The sequence below is a fragment of the Monodon monoceros genome, unplaced genomic scaffold (genome assembly GCF_005190385.1).
Source record: "Monodon monoceros isolate NGI ecotype Baffin Bay Population unplaced genomic scaffold, NGI_Narwhal_1 Super_Scaffold_6, whole genome shotgun sequence".
Taxonomy (NCBI): domain Eukaryota; kingdom Metazoa; phylum Chordata; class Mammalia; order Artiodactyla; family Monodontidae; genus Monodon; species Monodon monoceros.
Genome location: NW_021703783.1, coordinates 81,624,423 through 81,645,934, shown reverse-complemented (window position 1 = coordinate 81,645,934; position 21,512 = coordinate 81,624,423). Strand labels below are relative to the sequence as shown.

General features: G+C 41.3%; 1 protein-coding gene across 1 annotated transcript in view; it reads left to right on the top strand.

The window, feature by feature from the left end:
* The window catches only part of IGF1 (insulin like growth factor 1), a 56,515-nt gene extending 37,515 nt beyond the window's left edge, over positions 1–19,000 (top strand). Inside the window, 3 exon segments of the mRNA XM_029206347.1 lie at positions 16,842–17,023; positions 18,512–18,616; positions 18,618–19,000. Of these exon segments, the coding sequence (XP_029062180.1) occupies positions 16,842–17,023; positions 18,512–18,616; positions 18,618–18,716 (386 nt within the window). The 3' untranslated portion in view covers positions 18,717–19,000.
* Positions 19,001–21,512: the final 2,512 nt, after the last annotated feature.

Below are 21,512 nucleotides of genomic sequence, written 5' to 3'. Positions count from 1 at the left end.
ACAATTTTGAAAGCCTAAAAATAAATTGAACCTGGTACTTAGAAAAGGCAGCTTTCAATATCAGAGGACATCCCTGTGTTTCTAGTTTTCCATTTGGCCGGGGAATTTATTAAGACTCTAATTTCCCTCCCTGTGACCTGGCTTGTTGTATTCAGGTGCTAGCTGCAAGTCAGAACGACACAGACTGTGCAAATAAAAAAGGCAGGGAAGGGAAAAAGGTCAACATGTGTTTTTCGTTTCAGTGTAGTTTCTTACTTTGGAGGGTTATGATTTTTTTTTCCTTTTTGCAATAAAACTGGTTCTGCTACTAGACTGACATACGGTTACCTTTATTAGGCAATTATCAAAAGAGATAGGAAGTCTTTCTGGAGTTTTTCAAGTGTAAGGGGTCCTTCCCAGGATGCCTGTCCTCACTGGCCCTTTCCTCCTGGCCAGTACTCCACCACTTAGCCATATATTATATCCAAATGTTGGATGTCTATATCACACAGAGGCCAGAGACATGGGCATCGTCTGAGAACTTGGAATTGCAAATTATCAGGCACCATCTCAAACTTACTAATACAGAAACTGAGGGCGGGACCCAATGATGTTTTAACCAGCCCTCTGGGTGGCACTGATACAGGCTCAGGTTTGAGAAGCACTGATGCTTATCATTGTGTAACCACCCACTGCATGACGTGTGAGTCACCTTGGGCCCCGGCTGCTTCAGGAACTCCCACAGGTTTATGAACCTGAAGTTTGTCTCTTCATGGGGGTTAGGAGGCAGGTATGTGGGTGGAGAAGTTTTACCATTTGAAATCAAAGGAACTTCCAGATTTGTGAGTCACTTAAGCTCTCAGTTTTCTCATCTATAAAATGAGGGTAATTCCATCTGTCTCACAGGGTTGTCGAAATGGCTGAAGGACAGAATGTGTGTGAAAGGGATGTGGAAATGGCCAGGTGCTGTCTGCAGTGAGCTCTGGAGTTAGCTCTATGGATCAATAACACCAACATGCATTGTGAACTGCAGTCTCCTGGCTGGGGAAGGGACTGCATGTCTTCTGTCCTCATCTGTATTCTGAACCCCGAGTCCAAGTACGTAGTGGCCATTCACTGACTCTTTGCTGAAATCTTGGAACTAAGTATTCACTCGTGCCATTGTCACAAGTACCCTGTGAGGTGGATACTATTCACACCCCCACTTTTGGATGAGACCCGAGAGGTTAAGCAACTTGCCCACAGGCACAAAATTAGAAATGGAGCCAGCGTCTGAACTCAGGCAAATTGGCTCCGGAGCCTTTGTTTTCACTAGTTCGCTGTACAGCCTCACAATTAATTCATTAATGGTGATGCTGAGGACGGTGATATGAGGTGACATTTCATGAATGCTTGTTCTATGTCACTCACTGTCCCAATCTCTCTATGTGCCTTAACTCACCACAACCCCACAGAGGGAACTGTTAGGTAACCACTGCTAGCATTGTTCAGCTTTAACAAGAAAGGAAACAGAGACACAGACATGGACCCTGATTTGGGGTTTCTTCTTTCCAGTGTAAAACTTTCTTCACACTGTGCCTCTCTGTGTACTGTTGGTGCACTTGACATCAATCCACTAATCAGTGATCATTTATAAACTGCCTGATAAGTGCCCAGTGCTGTGCTTCTAGACACAGAAATATGAGACACCATTTCCACCCTTAAAATGCCTCAAATCAAATTGGGGAAATGGATTGGTCCTCATAAAACAGAAAAAAAAAAAAAAAGCCTAATATATAGATTAAGTGCTAGTTTGTGATGCACAAAATAATCATTTTGCACCTTCAGAGAGGTTAGTGGGAATGAAATCCTCAGACAAGAATTCTCACAGGAGCCTGAAGGAAGAAACTCCCTTGCTGGACTCAGATTCCAATCGCTCTGGGCGATGGTCATTGAAATGTTGATTTCAGCATCGCCACACTACAGTTTCCTATAAGGTTGTCATAGGAACTAGGGGCATGGAGGGCATGGTGACCTGTTATCCCATTTTTGTCTGTTTTGTTCACACCTCGTCCTCAGTACTGAGAGCAGTATCTAGAATATAGTAGGTGCTCAATGAACATTTGTGATTGAATGATTATAAGCAGGGAAGGAATAACGTGGTCAAAGAAGGGCAGATGTGGCCAAATGTGGGGTTAGATGGGGAGGTAGGTTGTCAGGGATATTACTCCCTGAAAGAAGGCTGAGAGACCCCAGGCTGGGCAAGAGGCAGGTATTCCAGGGAGGTCCTGAGTCCAGAAGGAGCACGAAAGCAGAGCCTTTGCTGTTTAGAACACAAACTCCCCATCTCCCTGCAGGAGGTGTGATGCTGTTGGCAGCTATGCTCCTGGGGATCCCCTCTCCCCACCCTGGAGAAGAAAACTTGTAGGTACTTGGTGATTTTGAAAATTGAGAACTAGCGTCTCTTGTCATCAATTTCATTTTTCCTGGTTTTTCTTCTACTTAGTAAACTTTTGTACACCAAGCCCAATTCTTGGTTACATCTCATGTTTCCTTCAGAGGAAACTGCACTTGTAATTGAAAACAGAAATTGGTTCTTTTCTCTAATTCATGGGATGCAGGTAAGATTCCTGTTTGTGCTCTACCTTGGCTCTTGCTTTTCTAATCCTGGGAGAAAATCTAGATATAATTCTCTGCTTTGGTCCTTATGAAAAATTATAGACTTTCACCAAAATAGGATTGTCTGATAATATTATTTGACTCAGTAATTCCATTCCTGGGAATTTATTCTTACAAATGATCTAGAAGTAGAAAGTTATGTGCACAAAGACACTTATTGGTGCATTAGTTAAAATAATGATAAAGCTGGAACTAGACTAAGTGTCTAATAACAGGAAAATGGTTTAAAAAATAAATGGTGGCAAATCTACTCAATAAAATATTCTTCAGCTTTAAAATTATAATTATAAAGATTATGGAGCAATATGGAAAATGCTCCCAATATAATGTTAAGTGAAAAAACACAAAAATACTACCTGAAATTCAGGCTGTGACTGTACCTGTGTCAAAATGATGATGCATCTGGGTGAGAACTAGAAAAAAATACAGAAAAATGATGATATTATAATGTGTTGGGATAGCGAGATTATGGGTAAAATTTCATTTTTCAATTTCTGCTGAAGTTGTCATAATTTTGTGCAATTCAAAGGGATTGGAAACGAGATGGTCTGGCTGCACTACAGAGCTGACTGCCCCTTTTGAAAGTGGAAAGAATCACAGTGTACTGGGTGAGATGTGAACCTCCAACACCAGCCATGCCTTAAGCTGCAGGACTGCCCAGACTTTTCTCTCGAGGGCAAAAGCCATGCATGACATTCCTTCTGGCAGTCTCTGGAATACCTAGGCTACAAACTGTGTCTACTGCATGTGCTCAGAACCTGGGGTTGGTTGGCTGACTTAGATAACCTCCCCCATAGCCTTCATGGATTTTAGCATTATGTGACTTTAAGAATCCCAGTAGTGGTATCAACTTCAGAATTTTTCCTCACCTGAGAATTCTCCCACTTTCAAGGTGTCCCCAGTTGAAGTGAACTCTCTTGGCAACCTACTAGCTATATGATTTGGGTCAAGTTACTTAACCTTGCTAAACCTCAGTTTCCTCATATGTAAAATGGGTATAGTAATAATGCCTACTCCATGCAGTTGCTGTAAATGAGATGACATGAAAAGTAACATTTACCATACTAGCTTAATAGAAAGCACTCAACAAAGGGAAGCTATTGGTAATATATTACTGCAAAGGCACGCATTTGTTCTAAATGTCAAAGAAATTAGTTTAAGCATAAAATGAACTGGAGAATGAAATGCCCCTTTTCAATCTCCAGAGAAACTTGGGTTTAATGGAAAAGCTTCAAACCTCATTTGATTACACGTTTAGGTCTTATTATAGTTCCTTCTTTCTCACTAGCTAATCAATATCCTCTAGGTTTGAGTCTTCTCAAACGTTCTTGAGGCATGAAGGTGTCGTCTGCACTACTGTGTTTAAATCAACATAAGGGAGCTTAACTAAGCATCAAACCAGGTAGTACGGTCTGCATAGTAACTCTGACACTTGAAGAAATGCATCATTTCAGGCCAGATAGAAGGCTCGGAGAAAGAGCCCCAGTTGGTAATGTCACAGATGACTAACCCAGACGGGGGAGATGAGAAGGTTGGGAAGCCAAGAGCCACAGCCAAGGATGAGAGAAGAATCTGGTTTGAAAGGAGAGTGTTAAGACATCAACAGCCTGGAAGGGGAAGTCCAGGGTGATTTGTGGCCTGTTGAGTACCAGGAAAAAAGATGTGGCCAAAGAAGGCCCAGATGTTCTGAAGAATGCAAGGAATTTATGATGGGTCATAGTCTGACTGCAGGAAATGCCTGCTGAGGGCAGATCTCGGTGGACCGTGGGAGCACTGGTTCAATGAGAAGATACGGAAAGACTACGATGTCGCAAGTACCTTTACCAGAGTATCATCCTGAACCGGAAGCAAAGGAGGAGGAAGAGGACAAGAAGTTGCTTGAGGAGAAAATTAAATAAATTAGCAAGTCGTTAGACGTAGATTAAAATATTTCTAAACCAACAGTCCCCTTCTCCCTGTCACTCTTCTTTGTAAAAGTCATTGTCAGTGACTTGAACTGACAGCTCAGAAATGAGAATGTTTGTAGCTCTCTCCACATTCTCTTATCAGAACCCTTACTACGGGTTAAAAAGCTTCACTTCTCCTCCTATCCCTATTATACAGAAGCTGCTGCAAGACCTTGACAGTCATTTCCTCTCATCAACCTAAAGGCTTATACATGCAGTTTTCATATAAATATGCATCTAATTGACATAGTGGGGATTATGGAGACCATACCCATTAAGAGATCAATGGATTTTATATTCTCCTTTCTCGCAGGTGTGACAGGCTAGGTGTGGGGTTACAAGGAAGCAGGTACTTGCTGGAAGGCTGGAAAGAGAGAATGGAGGCTTCCCTGTTCAACAACCATGCATCAGAAGAGAGCATTTAGCCCCTGAACCTGGGCCCTGACTTCCTACTAGAGTTAGGACAGAGCTAATTATGCCTAAGTATTAACATCAGCAGTGCCGTCATGCAGGCTTCCCAAACCCAGATCTGAGCCAAAGAGAGCAGACAGAAGGTAAGTGTTGAGGGAAATAAAATATCCCACAAGCAGTTATCCTGGCCCAGTGTCCCTGCACGAAGGAGCCTCCGCAGCTATAGGACACATCAGGCCTCACGTTGCTTGCTTCTAATGAGGTCAACTAATTCTGCAACCACGGACAGGTTTCGTGATAAATTGGAAAATGACTTCTGGGGCAACTGTCTCCAGTTCTCAGAAAGAAAATTCACAGAAGTGAGTGATTGGCTAAAAGGCCAAGAAACCATTGCCTCAGAGTGGGGTCCCAGAGCAGAGCAATGTGGTCATTCACAGTGTGTTTGAGTATGTGACAAAAAATAAAAATAAAGAAGAGTTTGATTTCTCCAGCCAACATCACAAGCTGAAAATATTTTCCTTTAGTAAAATAAATAAAGGAATCAGAGATTTTTCTTGATTGATAATGATATTTGCTAAAAGCATTTAATGAGGTTTGGAGATGTAGACATGGTATCAGTCCCAGATGAAATAAAGATGAGAACAGGATTTAGCTTGGAGACGAGCTGCAACCCAGCCACACCTCTCTCTCCTTATTCATACTTCACTTGCTCAATTCAGAAAAATAATATTTGGGGGTGGCTAAAACTAACAGGCTCGGTGATTTTGCCAGATTACTAAGAGACTTCTTAGCTGACCTTGAATTTGCTCTCAGGTCCAAAGCTTTATGAAATTCTAAAATTTAATCATTTGAGGAAAGCCCTTAAAGTCTCTTGGTCATGTTTAAGCAATTAAATATTAAGGGGAAAGGGAGAAAATTATGTAGCAAAATTCTATAGAAAAAAAAGAGATAAAGGATGGTTAGACAAGTCCAGATTTTAGCTGAAAGTTCCTGAGATAATATAATCTCTGTCTAAATGAACCACTTAGCCTCAGTCGGCATACCTGCTTAATATTTTGATGAACCATACTACCACTTGCTTGAGAACTCCTTGTACAGATTTTAAAATTTTCATAACCTTAACATTAGTTTATCTTACCAAAAAAAGGTGTAGCATTTGAAAAAAACATGTATATAATGGTCTTCTAATTTTGTCCCCTGGGCAGATGTTGGTTCCCAATGGTAGAGATGATGACCTGTCTGGAAGCCCATTCACATTATCAGAGATGGGATAACATGTAATTGTAGATGGAATTTTCTGGGGAAACTACGTACCAGTCCCCCAGGAAGAAGCTGAATATCACACAGAGGATTCAGATACCATTGACCCACACTTAGGAAGCTAGTGAAATAAAATGTTGACCACACTGAATACTAGGAAATTCAGCATTCTGGTCAACAATGTTAACAACCCTCCTGGGACTGGTCACTTATCTTTTGAAGATGCGGCTTTGCAAAGAGTAATGTTAAAAGACCATGCCCCCAGAATGGCCATCATCAAAAAATCTACAAACAATAAATGCTGGAGAGGGTGTGGAGAAAAGAAAACCCTCATACACTGTTGGTGGGAATGTAACTTGATACAGCCACTATGGAGAACAGTATAGAGGTTCCTTACAAAAACTAAAAATACAGTTACCATATGATCCAGCAATCCCACTACTGGGCATACACCCTGAGAAAACCATAACTCAAAAAGAGTCAGGTGCCACAATGTTCATTGCAGCTCTATTTACAATAGCCAGGACATGGAAGCAACCTAAGTGTCCATTGAAAGATGAATGGATAAAGATGTGGCACATATATACAATGGAGTATTACTCAGCCATAAAAAGAAACGAAACTGAGTTATTTTTAGTGAGGTGGATGGACCTAGAGTCTGTCATACAGAGTGAAGTAAGTCGGAAATAGAAAAACAAATACCGTATGCTAACACATATATATGGAATCTAAGAAAAAAAAAAGTTCTGATGAATCTAGGGGCAGGACAGGAATAAAGATGCAGACGTAGAGAATGGACTTGAGGACATGGGGAGGGGGAAGGGTAAGCTGGGATGAAGTGAGAGAGTGGCATGGACATATATACACTACCAAACATAAAATAGATAGCTAGTGGGAAGCAGCCGCATAGCACAGGGAGACCAGCTCGGTGCTTTGTGACCACCTAGAGGGGCGGGATAGGGAAGGTGGGAGGGAGATGCAAGAAGGAGGAGATATGGGGATATATGTATATGTATAGCCGATTCACTTTGTTTTAAAGCAGAAACTAACACACCATTGTAAAGCAATTATGCTCCAATAAAGATGTTAAAAAAAAAAAGTCACCAGAGGGGCTCAATAGTAAATTTGAACTGGAAGAAGAGGGAATCGGCAAACTTAAAGATAAATTGATAGTGATTATGCAATCCAAATAACATAAAGAAGGATGGAGAAGAAATGAACAGAGCTTCAGAGATGTATGGGGCATCCAATAAAAACGTTAAAAAAAAAAAAAAAAAAACCATGCCCAGGAGTTTCTAGAAAGACTCCTCTCATCCTCATTCTCATTTCCGGGTGCCCACACAAATGAGGCCACTTCCTCATTCCTCAAAGCCTTTAGGATCTGTTTCCAAAATGAAGTTGGATTCTTTCTAGTATTTCAACAGCTCCAGCAAATGACTCTCTTATCTTTCTTATCCTCCTAATTCACACCTGTATCCTGCCTTGATCTGGCTTCTGCAGTCCTCACAAATGGTCTTGTCCCCTGCCTGTACTCAAACCCTCCTCCATACTGGTCATTTTCCCTATTTTCCTCCATCAAACCCAATGCTGATCCCTGCTTTTCTTAAATTCAATCTGATATATCAATCTTGTTTTCATATAAAATTAAATCTGACAAAGAGGAAAGACCTGGCTCTCTCATCAAACTTCTCCTCACTGTATTTTTCTCTATTATTGGGGAAAAACACTGATGTGCCATATACGCATTGTTGATTAGAAAGCGGGTCCCCTAGCCATTTAGATAATGCTTAGAGTCGTGTTGTTAGAAGGAGTGCTTGATGTTATCCAGTACTTTGTCTATGTGAGAAAACTGAATCTCAGAGAGTTTGGGTGACTTGTGAGTTTGCACAAAGGATCTGGGCTGGAATCCAATGTTGTTTTCAGTATACCATATTGCCTTCTTTTTTACTTCCTCTCTGCATATGGCACTGTGCTAGGTGCTATAGAAACACTCCCCAGGACCTTTCAATTCAGGAACAACGCTGTTGACACACCAGCATGAAAGGTACCTCACACACAACCCAACTGGCACTGGCGTGCACGCTCTGCAGTTATTTATACCATGTAGCGCTCTAACCCCCTGCTCCCTCCCTCCCTCCTCTCCTGTGTTCAACCTGTCGCTGACTCTGGCTGTTGCTTCTCTGCGCTAATGCCAAGGGCTGTCTCTGCTGCTGTGGAGGCTGCCCTCCAACGCCTCACTCCCTGATGCAGGCCCGGATGCCTCTCCTTATGGGGCCTACACCTCCCGACACTCTCCCTTCAGACACGCCAGACGGCCCTGGCAGCTGTCACCCCTTCACCTGGATCCTGACCGTGTCACACCCACCCCTGGGAAAATCTCCAGATGCACCCTGAGCAAAACACAGAGGCCTGAGTGAGCAGGGCCTGACGGGGAGCAGGGCCCCTGAGAACACAGGGCAGGTGCCAAGTTGCAAAGAAAAGAGAAATGATAGACTTTAGAGTGAAACTAAAAATAAAGAGAATGTGTTTTAATACCCCTTTGGCTGATTCATCTTTCTGTGGCACCAGAAAGAGGGGTGTTACCCCCTATTCATGAATGCCTTATGTTTTGCCTACAAGGCCTCTCTTCCCACATCTGAAAGAGTAAACTGACAGTAACAGTGTAAGTATAGGAGATAATGCTGGTGGCATGGCTACAATCTCCACATTGGAGCCGGACTCATCTTACAATTTCCGTCACAGCCTTTCTCAAAAAAATGAGATAACTCAGGTCCATATGTGTGATTCCTCAACATCCCTTCTTATTCTCTCTTGTTTTGTCTGTCTTCATCTCATTCAGGCGTGGGTCCAAGATGGAGTAGTGATTAGTGGGTCTGGTGACATTGTATACTTGGTGGCTGTTTATTTCCAAAGCATGGTTGGCAGGAAAGGGAGCCTTAGATTTCAGTCATTCCAGAGAGGGAACTAAACTCTAATTCTTAGCCTACCATGAACTCTGCATAATATGAGCTTGTGCCCTAAAGTGCATCAGTGAGCAAAAGGAATGTCAATGGCTGTCAATAACAGGAGACAAGCAGATATAGAGGAAGAAGAGAAAAGAAAGAGGAGAGGAATACATATGCTGGTGGAAAGTGATTGGGGAACCACCCTGACCATGTATTTTGCCCACATCCCTCTAATGCCTTGCAGCATTGTTTTGAAATAAGTGAATAGATACTAATGCTGAAAAGCCAATTATTTTAGCCAGTGGATTATTTGGGAGAAATCAAAGGTAACAAGAGTTCAAGATAAGCCCATATCACTTGTGTGACTTAATTGGAGGATCTGTTCTCATAGAGTTCCTATTCCAGATTAAAAATATTTAGGACAGTCTATACAACATAAAGTTTGGATATTCTTTCAAAGGAACACATATTCATTCATTTTCATAGAGAACAGTCCTCTTTTATCTAGAAAGGCCATCTTTTCAACCAAACTTTGGAAAGGATGCATTTTTAAGAGGAAGAGAGGAAAAGGAGGAGACCTGCCCAGCTAGCCTTGCTGGCCAGCTAACTCCATAACAATTATAAGAGCTAACATTTATTTAGAGTTTATTGCATACCAGACATTGTGCAAAACACTTTACATGCATTCTCACTTAACCTTCACAACAGTCTTGGGAGATACTCTCATGTCCATTTTACATAAGAGGATCTGAATCTTAGAAGAGTTGGTGCCTTGCCCAAGGTGAATAGTGAATAAGTGGCAGAATCCAGACCTGTCTGACTCCAAAACGTGTGCTTTTAGCCACTCCACACATTGCCTCCTTCACTGGTATGACAGATGTCACAGGCAGATCATACTCAAACCCTGCAGTATGTTCTAACTAATCGAAACTATATAACTGGAAAATGGTAGCTAACTTATATAGCAGGCTCAAGTGAAATAATTCAAACACAAAAATGACCTCCTGGCATTTGATTATCTTTTACCTTAGACGTTGATAAACCAAACCATTCCCTCAGGACAACATTTCTGTCCAGCAAAGCATTTCTCTTGCCAAAGTATAATTTTGTTGGCTACATCTATCTCCTCCAAGGCCTGGAATCAAACCTAAACTAGTAAATTGTGCTGACCTGGCAAGACGCTCGCCCTCCAGGGCATTGTATCAGGCTAAAGTAATACATCACGTTGCTTCCCACTCTGTCGGCCCATTTCTCCAAAGAGCCCTAAAACGGTAATGTTTCTCCTCTGAATCTCTAGTTTTCCTGCTCATAAGCCTTGCGCTTTAGCTCCCTGGCCTTTGGGACAGAGGCAGACCGAATAGCACTAGTTTCACACCTGCCCTTGAGTTGGGGCTTCCAAAAAAAAAAATGGCATATTTGAAGAAAGGGGCAGCCCCACAGAGCGCTGCTTCATTCCTTTTAGGCCCAGAGATACACAAACATTGACTTGATTGGGTAACAGGAAGACTTTGGTCTTTGGGTGATGGGGATTTAGAAGCTGAGAAAGAGTTGCCGAGTGATGGGGGTGGTGGCAGGTCGAACAGAGCCGCGATTCCTAGAAAAGATGACCTCGTTCAACTGAGAAGTAGTGGGACCAGCAGACACTGGAAATTAAAAATTAACACAGGCTGAAGTGAAACTGATGACTGAATTTGATAGGTTTTCAAGAAAAGTTTATGACATGCCGTTCATAGAAGAGAGGACATTTTCTGTGTTCACTTTTATAAATGCCAAAGGCCAGTCCTACTTGGAAAGATCTTCTACAGAAAAGCAGAAATGTGCAGGGTCCACTGGCAACATATAAGGCAGGCAATAGGTATATATTTTCGAAAAAGTTCTTCACAAACACTCCTATTTTTAAAATGTTTTGACAACAGTTTTGATACTGACAGTCAAGCACTTCATTCCCCGATATGTGGTCGAGTATGTGTGTGTACATACTCTCGTTATTCTAAATGCATAGTGATGTGGATGGTCTTACGGTAGTGAAGGCATCTTTCCATATCTTTACTAAGCACATGAACACATATATCTCAATATTTGTTTTAATGCAAGTTGATTTCCATAGAAATTTTTAAAGGTAAAATATCGATTCATCAAAAGGCTTTAAGTTAATGCAAATCCTATGAATTCAGGAAATATCAACCATTCAATGTATTACATTTGGGGTCTAGGTAATGGTCCTATCACAATTTTCCTTATATTAGGAATTCTTGATAGAAGTCCAGTTTTCCACATAAAGCCATAAATAGGGAAAGTGAGAAGTGATTCTCACTAAAATGGACACAAATTTAAGATTACTCACATTTTACCCAACTTTCCTACTAGTATCCCATGCAAAATTATGTCAACTGAATGCATTTTTATTAGAGAAGGTGGTCCATGGAGCACTGCTGCCTAAGAAACTAATCATTCTGAGTTATTCTAAATTGTCAACAGGTCTGGAAGTTATGGATAGATAGTTGGTGTAGGAAACCTAACTGGCTTCTACAGATATTAACTATGGTATTTGATTGTGTGATCAATCTTAAGTTAATCAAAGTTAAATGCAACTTCGTTTTTTATTAGTTAATAATCCATTTGCATTTTCTACCAGACACATAATTGTGAATTTTCTAGAAATAACCCTGGAAATACAACTAGAACTGTCTTACTTCTTTTTCCCTGCTTTCAAAACACGATCAACTTTAGAACCTCCCCCGTTAGCAATTTCTAGAGAACTTTTAGTCCTTGGAACGCAAAGAGTAATAAGTGTATATCTTCAGAACTGGATATTTTCCTATTTGGAAAATGTTTTGCATTTTTTATTATTTAAATACTGATTCTTCAAATCAATGTCTCCTGTTTCCAACAATAGAGTTAAAATAATTAAAGGGAAGCTTTCTCAATAAGCAAGAGGGGAAGTTTCAAAGGAAATTAAAGTTGAGTACAATGTCCCCACTGTATCCCCAGAAATCTATAAAGAAACACAAGCTTATGTGGCACCAATAAAGGTAGTACATATTTACCAATGATGAATGACCAGAGCTCTTTGCTCTACAAGTGATGACCCCAGTTAAATCTCATTATTATGCCTTCTCCTTCAGAGATGGAGGGAAGCAAGTTGCTTGCATCCATGACAAAATGTGAGACTCAGCTAATTGGCATGGTTTTAATGATGCCAAAAGTCTGCCCCAAACCCTTATAACTAGCAAGTTTGCCCTGAAGATCATTGAATTACTCCACTGACCATGCATTATTTAAAGGGAAGTGCTATTATTATAGAAGCCAGCTGTTTAATCATTGGAATTCTGTCTGTTGGCCAACTTTCAAGATACAGCCGTACAAATTTCAAGATACTGTGATGACACTTTATGTCTGCTCATAGAGGACTCAAGGCCTAGGTTAGGTGGTAGCCAACTTGTCTGCTAAGCAATCTTTGTTTTGCATGCTCTGGAGGAAACCTACTGAAAAATAAATACACAAATATATAAATTTCCAACGTCAAGACTTTGTCAGCAAGGAGAATTCTGTGAAATTCTACCCATGCCTGTTCACCCTAACAGTTGAGTGAGTATATGGACACTTCATAATTGGTATGACAGAACTCTGGGACTATACCTAGTTGTAGAAAGGACTATCCCAGTCACCTGTCTTTTGTCATAGAATTGAGTACAGAAAAATGTTTTGAGCATCTTGGGGAACTCAAGTGATAAACAGAAAACAAATTTTAACCTTCTAAGTTAGAAAATATTTTCTTTCTTGAAGACAGTGTAAAAGTGGTTTCCAACCATAGTGAATCTTTGGTTGGCCTAGGTGAGTTTTCTTCTCCATTTCTTTACTTATTGCAGAATATTTGGAATAGAAAGGACCATAGCAGTCAGACACTGTGTTCAGTACAGGAATATGCTCTTAGGGTCTCTGACAGGTGTTCATATAACATTTACTTAACTGCTTCCAGCAATGGGAAATTCATTACATTTAAAAGAAGTCAGTCCCATCTTTAACACTCTTAAGTTCAAATTATTAGAAATTTTTGCTTGTATTAGTCCAACATTTGTTTCTTTTTCACCTACCAACTCCGATTCTGCCCACTGGAGCATAATTACCTAGTGCTTAATGAGGAGTTTTTAAAGGCAAGGATGGAACAGTTCACTCCATCTCATTTAAAAATTACTCATAATGACAATAGCTGCAATTCTGAGGTCATTAAAAATCCCTATTTTTCTCAAAATTGATACTGTAGCAAACTATTTTACTGTTTTCCTGGTAAACCACATTGCATCATGCTCCTAGTTTTAGCCCATAGCAAGAAATATCTTTATTTTGGTTCTTGAAAAATAAGAAATATGAGGCATTTGAAGATAAAGGGAAAAACTTTGACCTTCAACCCTGGCCTCTCAATTGTTGAGAAATGATTTTTTTGTTGTTAAATATCTTTATGTAGAACCAGAAGTCAAGTCTATAAGACACTTCAAAGGGTCAATTAAACTTTAAAAGGCAAGGTAAATACTTGTTGTGTTCATATATTTTCAATGAAGTACAATTAGTCCATTGTGGACATCGTGAATAGACAAAGAAAAACATCTTTCTAGGATTGTGGTGGCTAGAAATAACTGGTAGTTACATTTTTGACAAAATCCAAGTCTGTAATATTTTGACAACATTAAAAAAAACAGATATAGACATAAGGTAAACTTTCTTTTTAGAGCATTATGGAAGAGTCCTAAATTTCTCTGTTCCTAAAGTCATTGATCTATGGACTAAAAAAAGCACAGCTATTTTATAGACTGAACCATGGCAAACTCTGAGCTCGTCTAAGAGGTGACAGCAGATGCCTGCTGTGTGCTATTACTGTTTGCCGTGCTGACGATTAGTTTCTATCTCTCAAGAGGAAATAGTCCTGTGGTGAGTTTCATGGCTGTTGACAGTCACCAAGAAGAGAATATGTATACATACAATGTTTGATGCTGTTCTGAGATGAAGGTTAGTGTCCTTCTCCAGTGGCAAGCAAGAAGCTCCAGAACCTATGGAGTCTCAGAAGGAAGATTACTTTAGAGATTCTTGAAACAGAGGTGCTAAATAGGTCCTGGAATCACAGAGCCTATCCCTCTCCATCTTCAACCCATAAGGATGAAATTAGTTGTTTCTAAGTTAGCCGAGTGTGAAGGTTTCTGGAACTACTCCTGCCACATTACCTCCAAACATCAAATTACTATTCCAAATTCAACAAATGAATTGCAATCATGTCCCATCAAGAAATGCATCGTTTTGGCAAAGAGCAATCATTACCTGCGGTGGATGACAGGGACACTTACCTCAAAGTAGGCTGAGTCACCTTCCCCTCTCTCCCCACCCCAAGAGAAAACCAAAGTGTATCAGCCACTCTCCACTGGCTGACCCCTTCAGCCTCTTGAAATAGCCACTTAGCAAAAAGTATGCAGAAGTCCTTTGTGGATTACAAAGAGCCATGTAAGCCTATTTGTATCTTTATTCTAATTTATAATTCCAGGAAAAGATTATAAAAACAAAAAAAAACAAAAAATATTGTTTACATTGCCCAAGGGACCAGATAAGTCCTGGCTTGCCAGGGCCCAGCTGGCGAGCAGAAGCAGAGAGTCTTCTGCACTGGTTGATCCTCCAATGGCAAGTGAAAGCACCGTTGAGGCTCCAACTGAGACCAGCTGCCCGGTCCCTTCCAAATCCCTCAACCATGAGGAACCCACAGGGTTCGCCCTGAACAAAAGCAGCACACCCCACCCAAAGAGACCACAATTGAACCCTTGCTAAGTTTCTACCCCTAGCTGACCGAAGAAGGACAATAAACCTGCCTTACAGGGAGGAAGCATCCCCAGGTTCCTGTGCCAAGCATCAGGAAAACATTTGGATTCTTAGAGGATGCCATGAACAGCTGGCCCCTCGAGCCGCAAGGCAGCCAAACTAGTTTGGTAGCAGGCCATGACCATGGGTCTGATCTCCCCCAACTAGAGAGTTCAAAATATACATGGAGATTTTGACTTTCAAAACTCCATCCTAAAGTACAGTATCATTATTATGTGAACGTAAGACTTTTTATTTAACATATAATGCTGTCTTCTGTGTCAGGAATTTAAATTGAACATATGTCACATTGATTAATTGGATCCTTCTGGCTCAATAGTTCACAAATTTTCTTCCATGAAGCTTGGACATCAGTGGAGAAGACTCAGGCCCTCCACCTCCCAAGGGAGGTAAGGGAGACAGAGAAAGCCAAGATCCAGTCCCCTGCCCTTGCCCAAGCCACAGCAGTTTCACTTTTGTCTGTTTTATATACGGGTATATAAGCAAGATTTGGTGTAACAAAAGTTCTACTATGACAAAAAGTTTACAAAGAATTCAAGTACGTTTTAAGTTCCATGTAAACTTGTTTTGCCTCCTTTTTACTTCTAGAGCCAAGAAAAGTGTGTCCAAATCAAAACAAAACAAAATAGAATCAAACTAAAACCTACTTGCCAAGTAAAGAGGCCTAATTGATTTGCAAATATCAAAAGAAATTTGATTCCTGGTGTTCCTTCTGGGCAATCAGAATGAAAAATGGACATTTAGTTCATTCTGTCTCAGTCTAGTGGTTATTCTATAAGAAAACAGAAATGATGGTTCTGGCCTCTCTAGGGTGATAGGAGAAGGGCCCTATCACATTGGTATTGTCATCAGTTCCAAGTTCCAAAGCTTCTGGATGCAGTCAATAGAGAGCCTGTCTCTTCACAGACCCTATATGATCCTGGAAAGCGATGTTCTGAGGAAACAAACCAACATTTATTTAGGACCTACTAGGTGTCAGGTGATATGCTAAGTACTTTTCATATAGTATGTCATATAATCCTCAAGCAATCAGTACAAGGAAAATCTTATTAACCCCACTATACAAATGGGTAAACTGAGGCCCAGGAAGCTTAAATGACTTGTCCAGAGTCATACAACAGGACTCCCAGGCTCTATGAGGCACTTGGGCTTTGCCAGGAGTAGACCCGAGTTTGAATCCTGGCTCCACCACTTACTGCATGAATGACCCTGAGTAAGTCATTCCCAACTCTGAGTTTCGGTTTCCAAGTCTCGGTTTCTGCATCAGTTAAGTGAGGAGAACTTTCCAGACTTAAAACCCCTTTAATTCTCAGTCTGACGTTATAACAGAAGCAGTTAAGCCAAAGAGCAAACATCTGAGCCATCCTGCAACAAAAACCATGCAGATTTGCTAACAAGATTAAGAAAACATAAAACATGCTCTTTTAATTAATATTCCTAGCAGCCTCCCAGTTAAGTCAACATATAAGGAAAGGTGAGGATTGGGTATAGACAAGATCCTTGACTACAGGTGGCTAAGAACTTGAGGAGAATTAACACAAATAAATGCACAATGAGTGAGGTATTGCCAACGAGTGTGGCACCAACTCCAGGAGACATGCTGGAGTCCAGAATGATCTAGGGGGTCAGGAATTGTTGGAGGAGCTTCAAGAAGAGGTTGACTCACAAAAGTGTGGGTTGACGAGGTGTGGGGAGAGGAGAGTCTTCAGGGGCTGGGTGCAACTGTGGAGATAGCATATTATCCCACTCTAAAGCCAGGCCTTTCTGCGTTTGATTGGAACAGACAAGCCCACGGGGTATGGCTCGAGCAGTCGGAGGGCGCCTCAGACAGGAATCGTGGATGAATGCTGCTTCCGGAGCTGTGATCTGAGGAGGCTGGAGATGTACTGCGCGCCTCTCAAGCCTGCCAAGTCAGCCCGCTCTGTCCGTGCCCAGCGCCACACCGACATGCCCAAGGCTCAGAAGGTAAGCCAACCTGGGGGGGGGGGATGGCCACCCCTGCGAGATCTGTATCCTATCCATGTGGGTGAGCCAAACAGTAACTAGGTCCCGTAGTCTCCTGGCTCACAGGTCAAAAAAGCTCCATTCTCACCTGAGAGGTCCATACCTTACATCACTCCACATTGTAAACTCTCCCTTCCACTGCTCTGGACCATCTGATCATCAGAAGACGGTGGAGAAGAGTAATTAAACTTGGGCTTTGATATCAGACAAAACTGACATCCTAGGTTCGCCAATCACCAGCGGAGAGCCCTTGGCGAAATAATGTAACCTCTCAAGCCCTAGTTTCATCAGTAAGGTTGGGATAACGGTACTATCTACCTCATCAGGTCGTTAATGTGCATGCAATGCTTTTCACATGCCTGCACAAAGTAACTGTTGGACAAGTGTTAACTTCTGTCATAACTGCATGAATAAAGTATGTGACCTTTCAAGTCCTGGTATTCTGCAAAGGTGCAAAGAAAAAAAAACACTCTAAAATGGGAACTAATAGAAATTCACATCCAGTGGCAAACATAAAAGAAAATAAAAACAAAATAGAAAGAACATAAAAACAAATAGAAACTTCTGCTTGGCTCTAAGAACACCAAAAAATTTCTAATGATCAAAATCAGCAGGTGTCTCTTACTAAGAGCTAGACTTTAAACAAGCCTTAGAGGTACTATCTATGCCATCAAAAGTACATAAATCATCTGATGCACATTGATAACTTAATACATTTTTGTTGAATGAGTGAATGAACAAGTGAACAAATGAATATACGTGACTACATTTTAGTGATTTAAGTAGAAAGAATGAGAACTAAAGAGAAGGTGAAGAAAATGAGGAAGGATGAATAAGGAAAGTAAAAAGCTCTCAGGTCTCCTTGGGGACTCTGTTGACAAAAAAAGAAAAAAACTTGAGGTTTTAATCTTTGGAGTCAAAACTTTGGTATCAGACAGAAGGCACAAGATGAGAGACCAGGAAGTACATAATAACACCTTTGCTGCTTCCTGGTCCTAATTTGCAGCTGAGGCTGGAACAGGGGGCTTAGCAGAGATGCGACCCCAGGGAGCCACCTTGAGTGATGCAAAGGGACTAGGCACAACCTGGTTCACAGAGAACACAGTAGCCAGAGGATGAGTCAGGAAGCAAGCGCCACAGAAATAACTTTTAGGTGAATGTGGCTGGAAGGTGTGCTTGAGGGGGTGAAGGCAGGTTAATTCTTTCTCTTTCCAGGTGACACAGTGCCTCTCAATTTCTAGTTGGGGAGGGGGTGGGTGGTGTCAGAGATGAGTCCCAAAGTTCTGGAATATCAGGTCTAGTGACTGAGGTCCAGACACCTCTCCAGCACCAATGATGTCTTCTGCATCTATGGAGCCCAGGCATTCTGGGCTGACTCAAAGGCTCTGTCTCCCAGGACACCAAGGGGACCACCTGTTCTCAATGCAATTATTTTTGTGATGTTTACAGTATCAGCCCCCATCCACCAACAAGAAAAAGAAGTCTCAGAGGAGAAGGAAAGGTGGGCCAAAGAAACATCCAGGAGGGGAACAGAAGGAGGGGACGGAAGCAAGTCAGCAAGCAGATGAAAGGAAAGAAGAAAGAGCAGAGGAGGGAGACTGGAGCTAGAAACAGAACACAGGCAAGAAAGGAAAACGGAGGAGAGAAGGACTAAGACAAAGGCAAGGAGGATGAGAGAAAAGCAGACAGCGAGAAGCAAGTGGGAGATGCTATAGAGGAAATGAAGAAAAGTAGGCCCGCTGGAGCTAGAGAGCTCATGTGACAGGAGGAGAAACAGAGAAATGTGGAGAAACTAATAAATGTGGAGAAATGGAAAAGGAAAATGTCATGCCCAAGAAAGTGCAAAGAAAGACAGTGGCAAGAATGAAAAAAGCATAAAAATTATGAAAGAGGCAAATAAAACAATTCCCCTCCCCACCAAAAAAACAAGTAAAATAATTAAAATAAAAATCAAGGCTTTTATATGCATTTTAAATTTTTGTGTGAATTTTACAAGAATTTCCATGTCAATATATATCCAGAGTTAAATATTAGCCCCAAATTCTCAGCAAGAGTGAATTGTGTCATAAAAGTTCCCAGATTTCCTTTCCTACAGTGTCATTGGAGGCTGCATTTCTTAGTCAAGCTCGGGCCAAAGGGCACCCAGTATTTGCCTAAAGGCCCATGAGGCCTGAGAGCTTACCTATGAGAGGAGGTCACTAAACTTTTCTGTGTGCACTTTGGAATCAGACATAAAAGATGTATTAGTGTGATAGGGCTGCCATAATAAAGTGCCACAGACATTTTCACACATTTCTGGAGGCTGGAAGTCCAAGATCAAGGTGTTAGCAGGGTCAGTTCCTCCAGGGACCTGGGAGGGAAGGATCTGTTTCAAGTCTCTTTCCTTGGTTTAGAATTGGCCTTCTTTTCTCTGTGTTTGCACATCATCTTCCCTCTATACAAATCTCTGTACCCAGATTTCCTCTTCTCATAAGGACACCAGTTATATTGGAGTAGGACCCATCACAATGACCTTATTTTCACTTAAATATCTGTGTAAAGACCCTATCTCCAAATACAATCACATTCTGAGGTACTAGGGGTTAGGACTTCAACATATGAATTTGGTGGGGGACACGATTCAGCCCCAAACCAAAGACTTCTGATGTTTGACTAGTGCCTTGTGATTCCATCACCTATAAAATTCTCTCCCTCCCTCCCTCCCTCCCTCTCTCTCTCTCTCTCTCTCTCTCTCTCTCTCTCTCTCATGCATGCACACAAACACACACACACACACACACAAATCTAGATTTTTAGACTTGAAGTCCTATGAGTTTCTGCTCCATGGAAATACTAGGGCCATGTTATGTTAGAGCTGCAAAAATCATTTGCTTCAATCCCTTCATTTTGAAGATAAGGATACTGAGATCCAGAAATGGGTAAAGACAGGCTTGGGTTCTAAGCCACCCTCCTCTGGCCAACAGAGAACAGCACACAATCAACAGGGACTAAGAAAGAATTCCAAAAGGAAAAGATAGGGTGGAAATGGCCACATGAAGTCTGCTACTAATTTAATATTTTCCATCAGAAGGAAGGGGATGAAAGAGAGTAAGAGCAGTAGATTTTCCTGAGGGTAAAGAAAAGTCAAGTAGAATCACAGAATTTGAGTCTTAGAGATTTTTCTCCTTCAGCTTCCTTGATTTAAACAGTAGGGTTAGGGTCTTCATAGATAACAAAGCAAAAAGCCTCAAGATCATTCAAATTGTGAATTATAAGAGGTGAGAGAGGGTGCAAGAGAGAAGTGCTCAGCCAAGCAAACGATGACACTTGGAGTGAGGATGACAACCAAGAAGTGAAGCATTTCATCGAAGTAGCCTACTTTGAAGATGTCATGGTATAAAGGAACATTCATTCTACCTGTCCTTCATGCCCCAGCCATGCTTTCTACTTCAGGATCATCCTTCCTCCATGGGTCACTGAAAACCCAGGATATATAATATATGGAGATGCCCAAGGCTCAAGCCAGGAAGGAGGAAAAGGTCTGATCACAAGCATGTCAAAGCACCACATGGGAGCCAAGACACTGCTGTTATGGTTGCAAAATAGGTCCTGGCTTATTAGAACAGACAAAAGCCAGGCTGCTGCCTGAGCCCATCTGGCCAGCCACCTTATTCAGGAGATGCCCAGTTCTCCTTCTGATACACACATGCTTTGGAACCAGCCTCAGGCATAAGCCAATACCTACTGTTTCTACCATCTGAGAGTAACCCCACAAACAGTGAAGGCTTTTCAAGGGACCACAGTTTGGTAGAAGAATTAACAATTCATGTCCTATGGAAAGATTTCTTAGAAGATTATCCCTTCCCTTTTTCCTTGATGACTGAATCAATGTCAGTTATAACACAGGGCTTTGGATAAACTATAGTTATACCCAATGATGAACTTCATTCAAGAAAATGTAAGGCAAAGACTTTAAAAGAAAAAAAAGGAATAGAACTTTCTAGTTAAAGAATGCTTAACTACCAGACTATTAGTTAAAACCCACTTCTTTTTGCAATGGGTTTTATCAACTCTAAAGCAGTCATATTGAATGCCTACATGTGATTTCTCAATAATATGAATTAAGTAAACAGGAAGAATCTATTGTTGTCTTTCCATCTTACCCCTTCTAGAATCAGTACTAAGCACCTAGTGATACATGGCATATAATGATGGATGAAAGGATGGATGGACATGTGAGTGATATAGGGAGGGGAATAGTATTAGAGACATAGACCATAAAAGTAAGTAGCACTGCTGAGATGAAATAATTCTTTTTGTCCTTGCATAAGACAGTGAGGCAAGTGCAGCGTAAAAAAGGGAAGGCAGAGGAATTGTGCTTGCACAAGTCTTGCATATTTGGAATTTCCTACTCTAGCCAAAATTGAAATCATTCAAGAACCTACTGCTAAAGGTGGCAACTGGTTGAGTA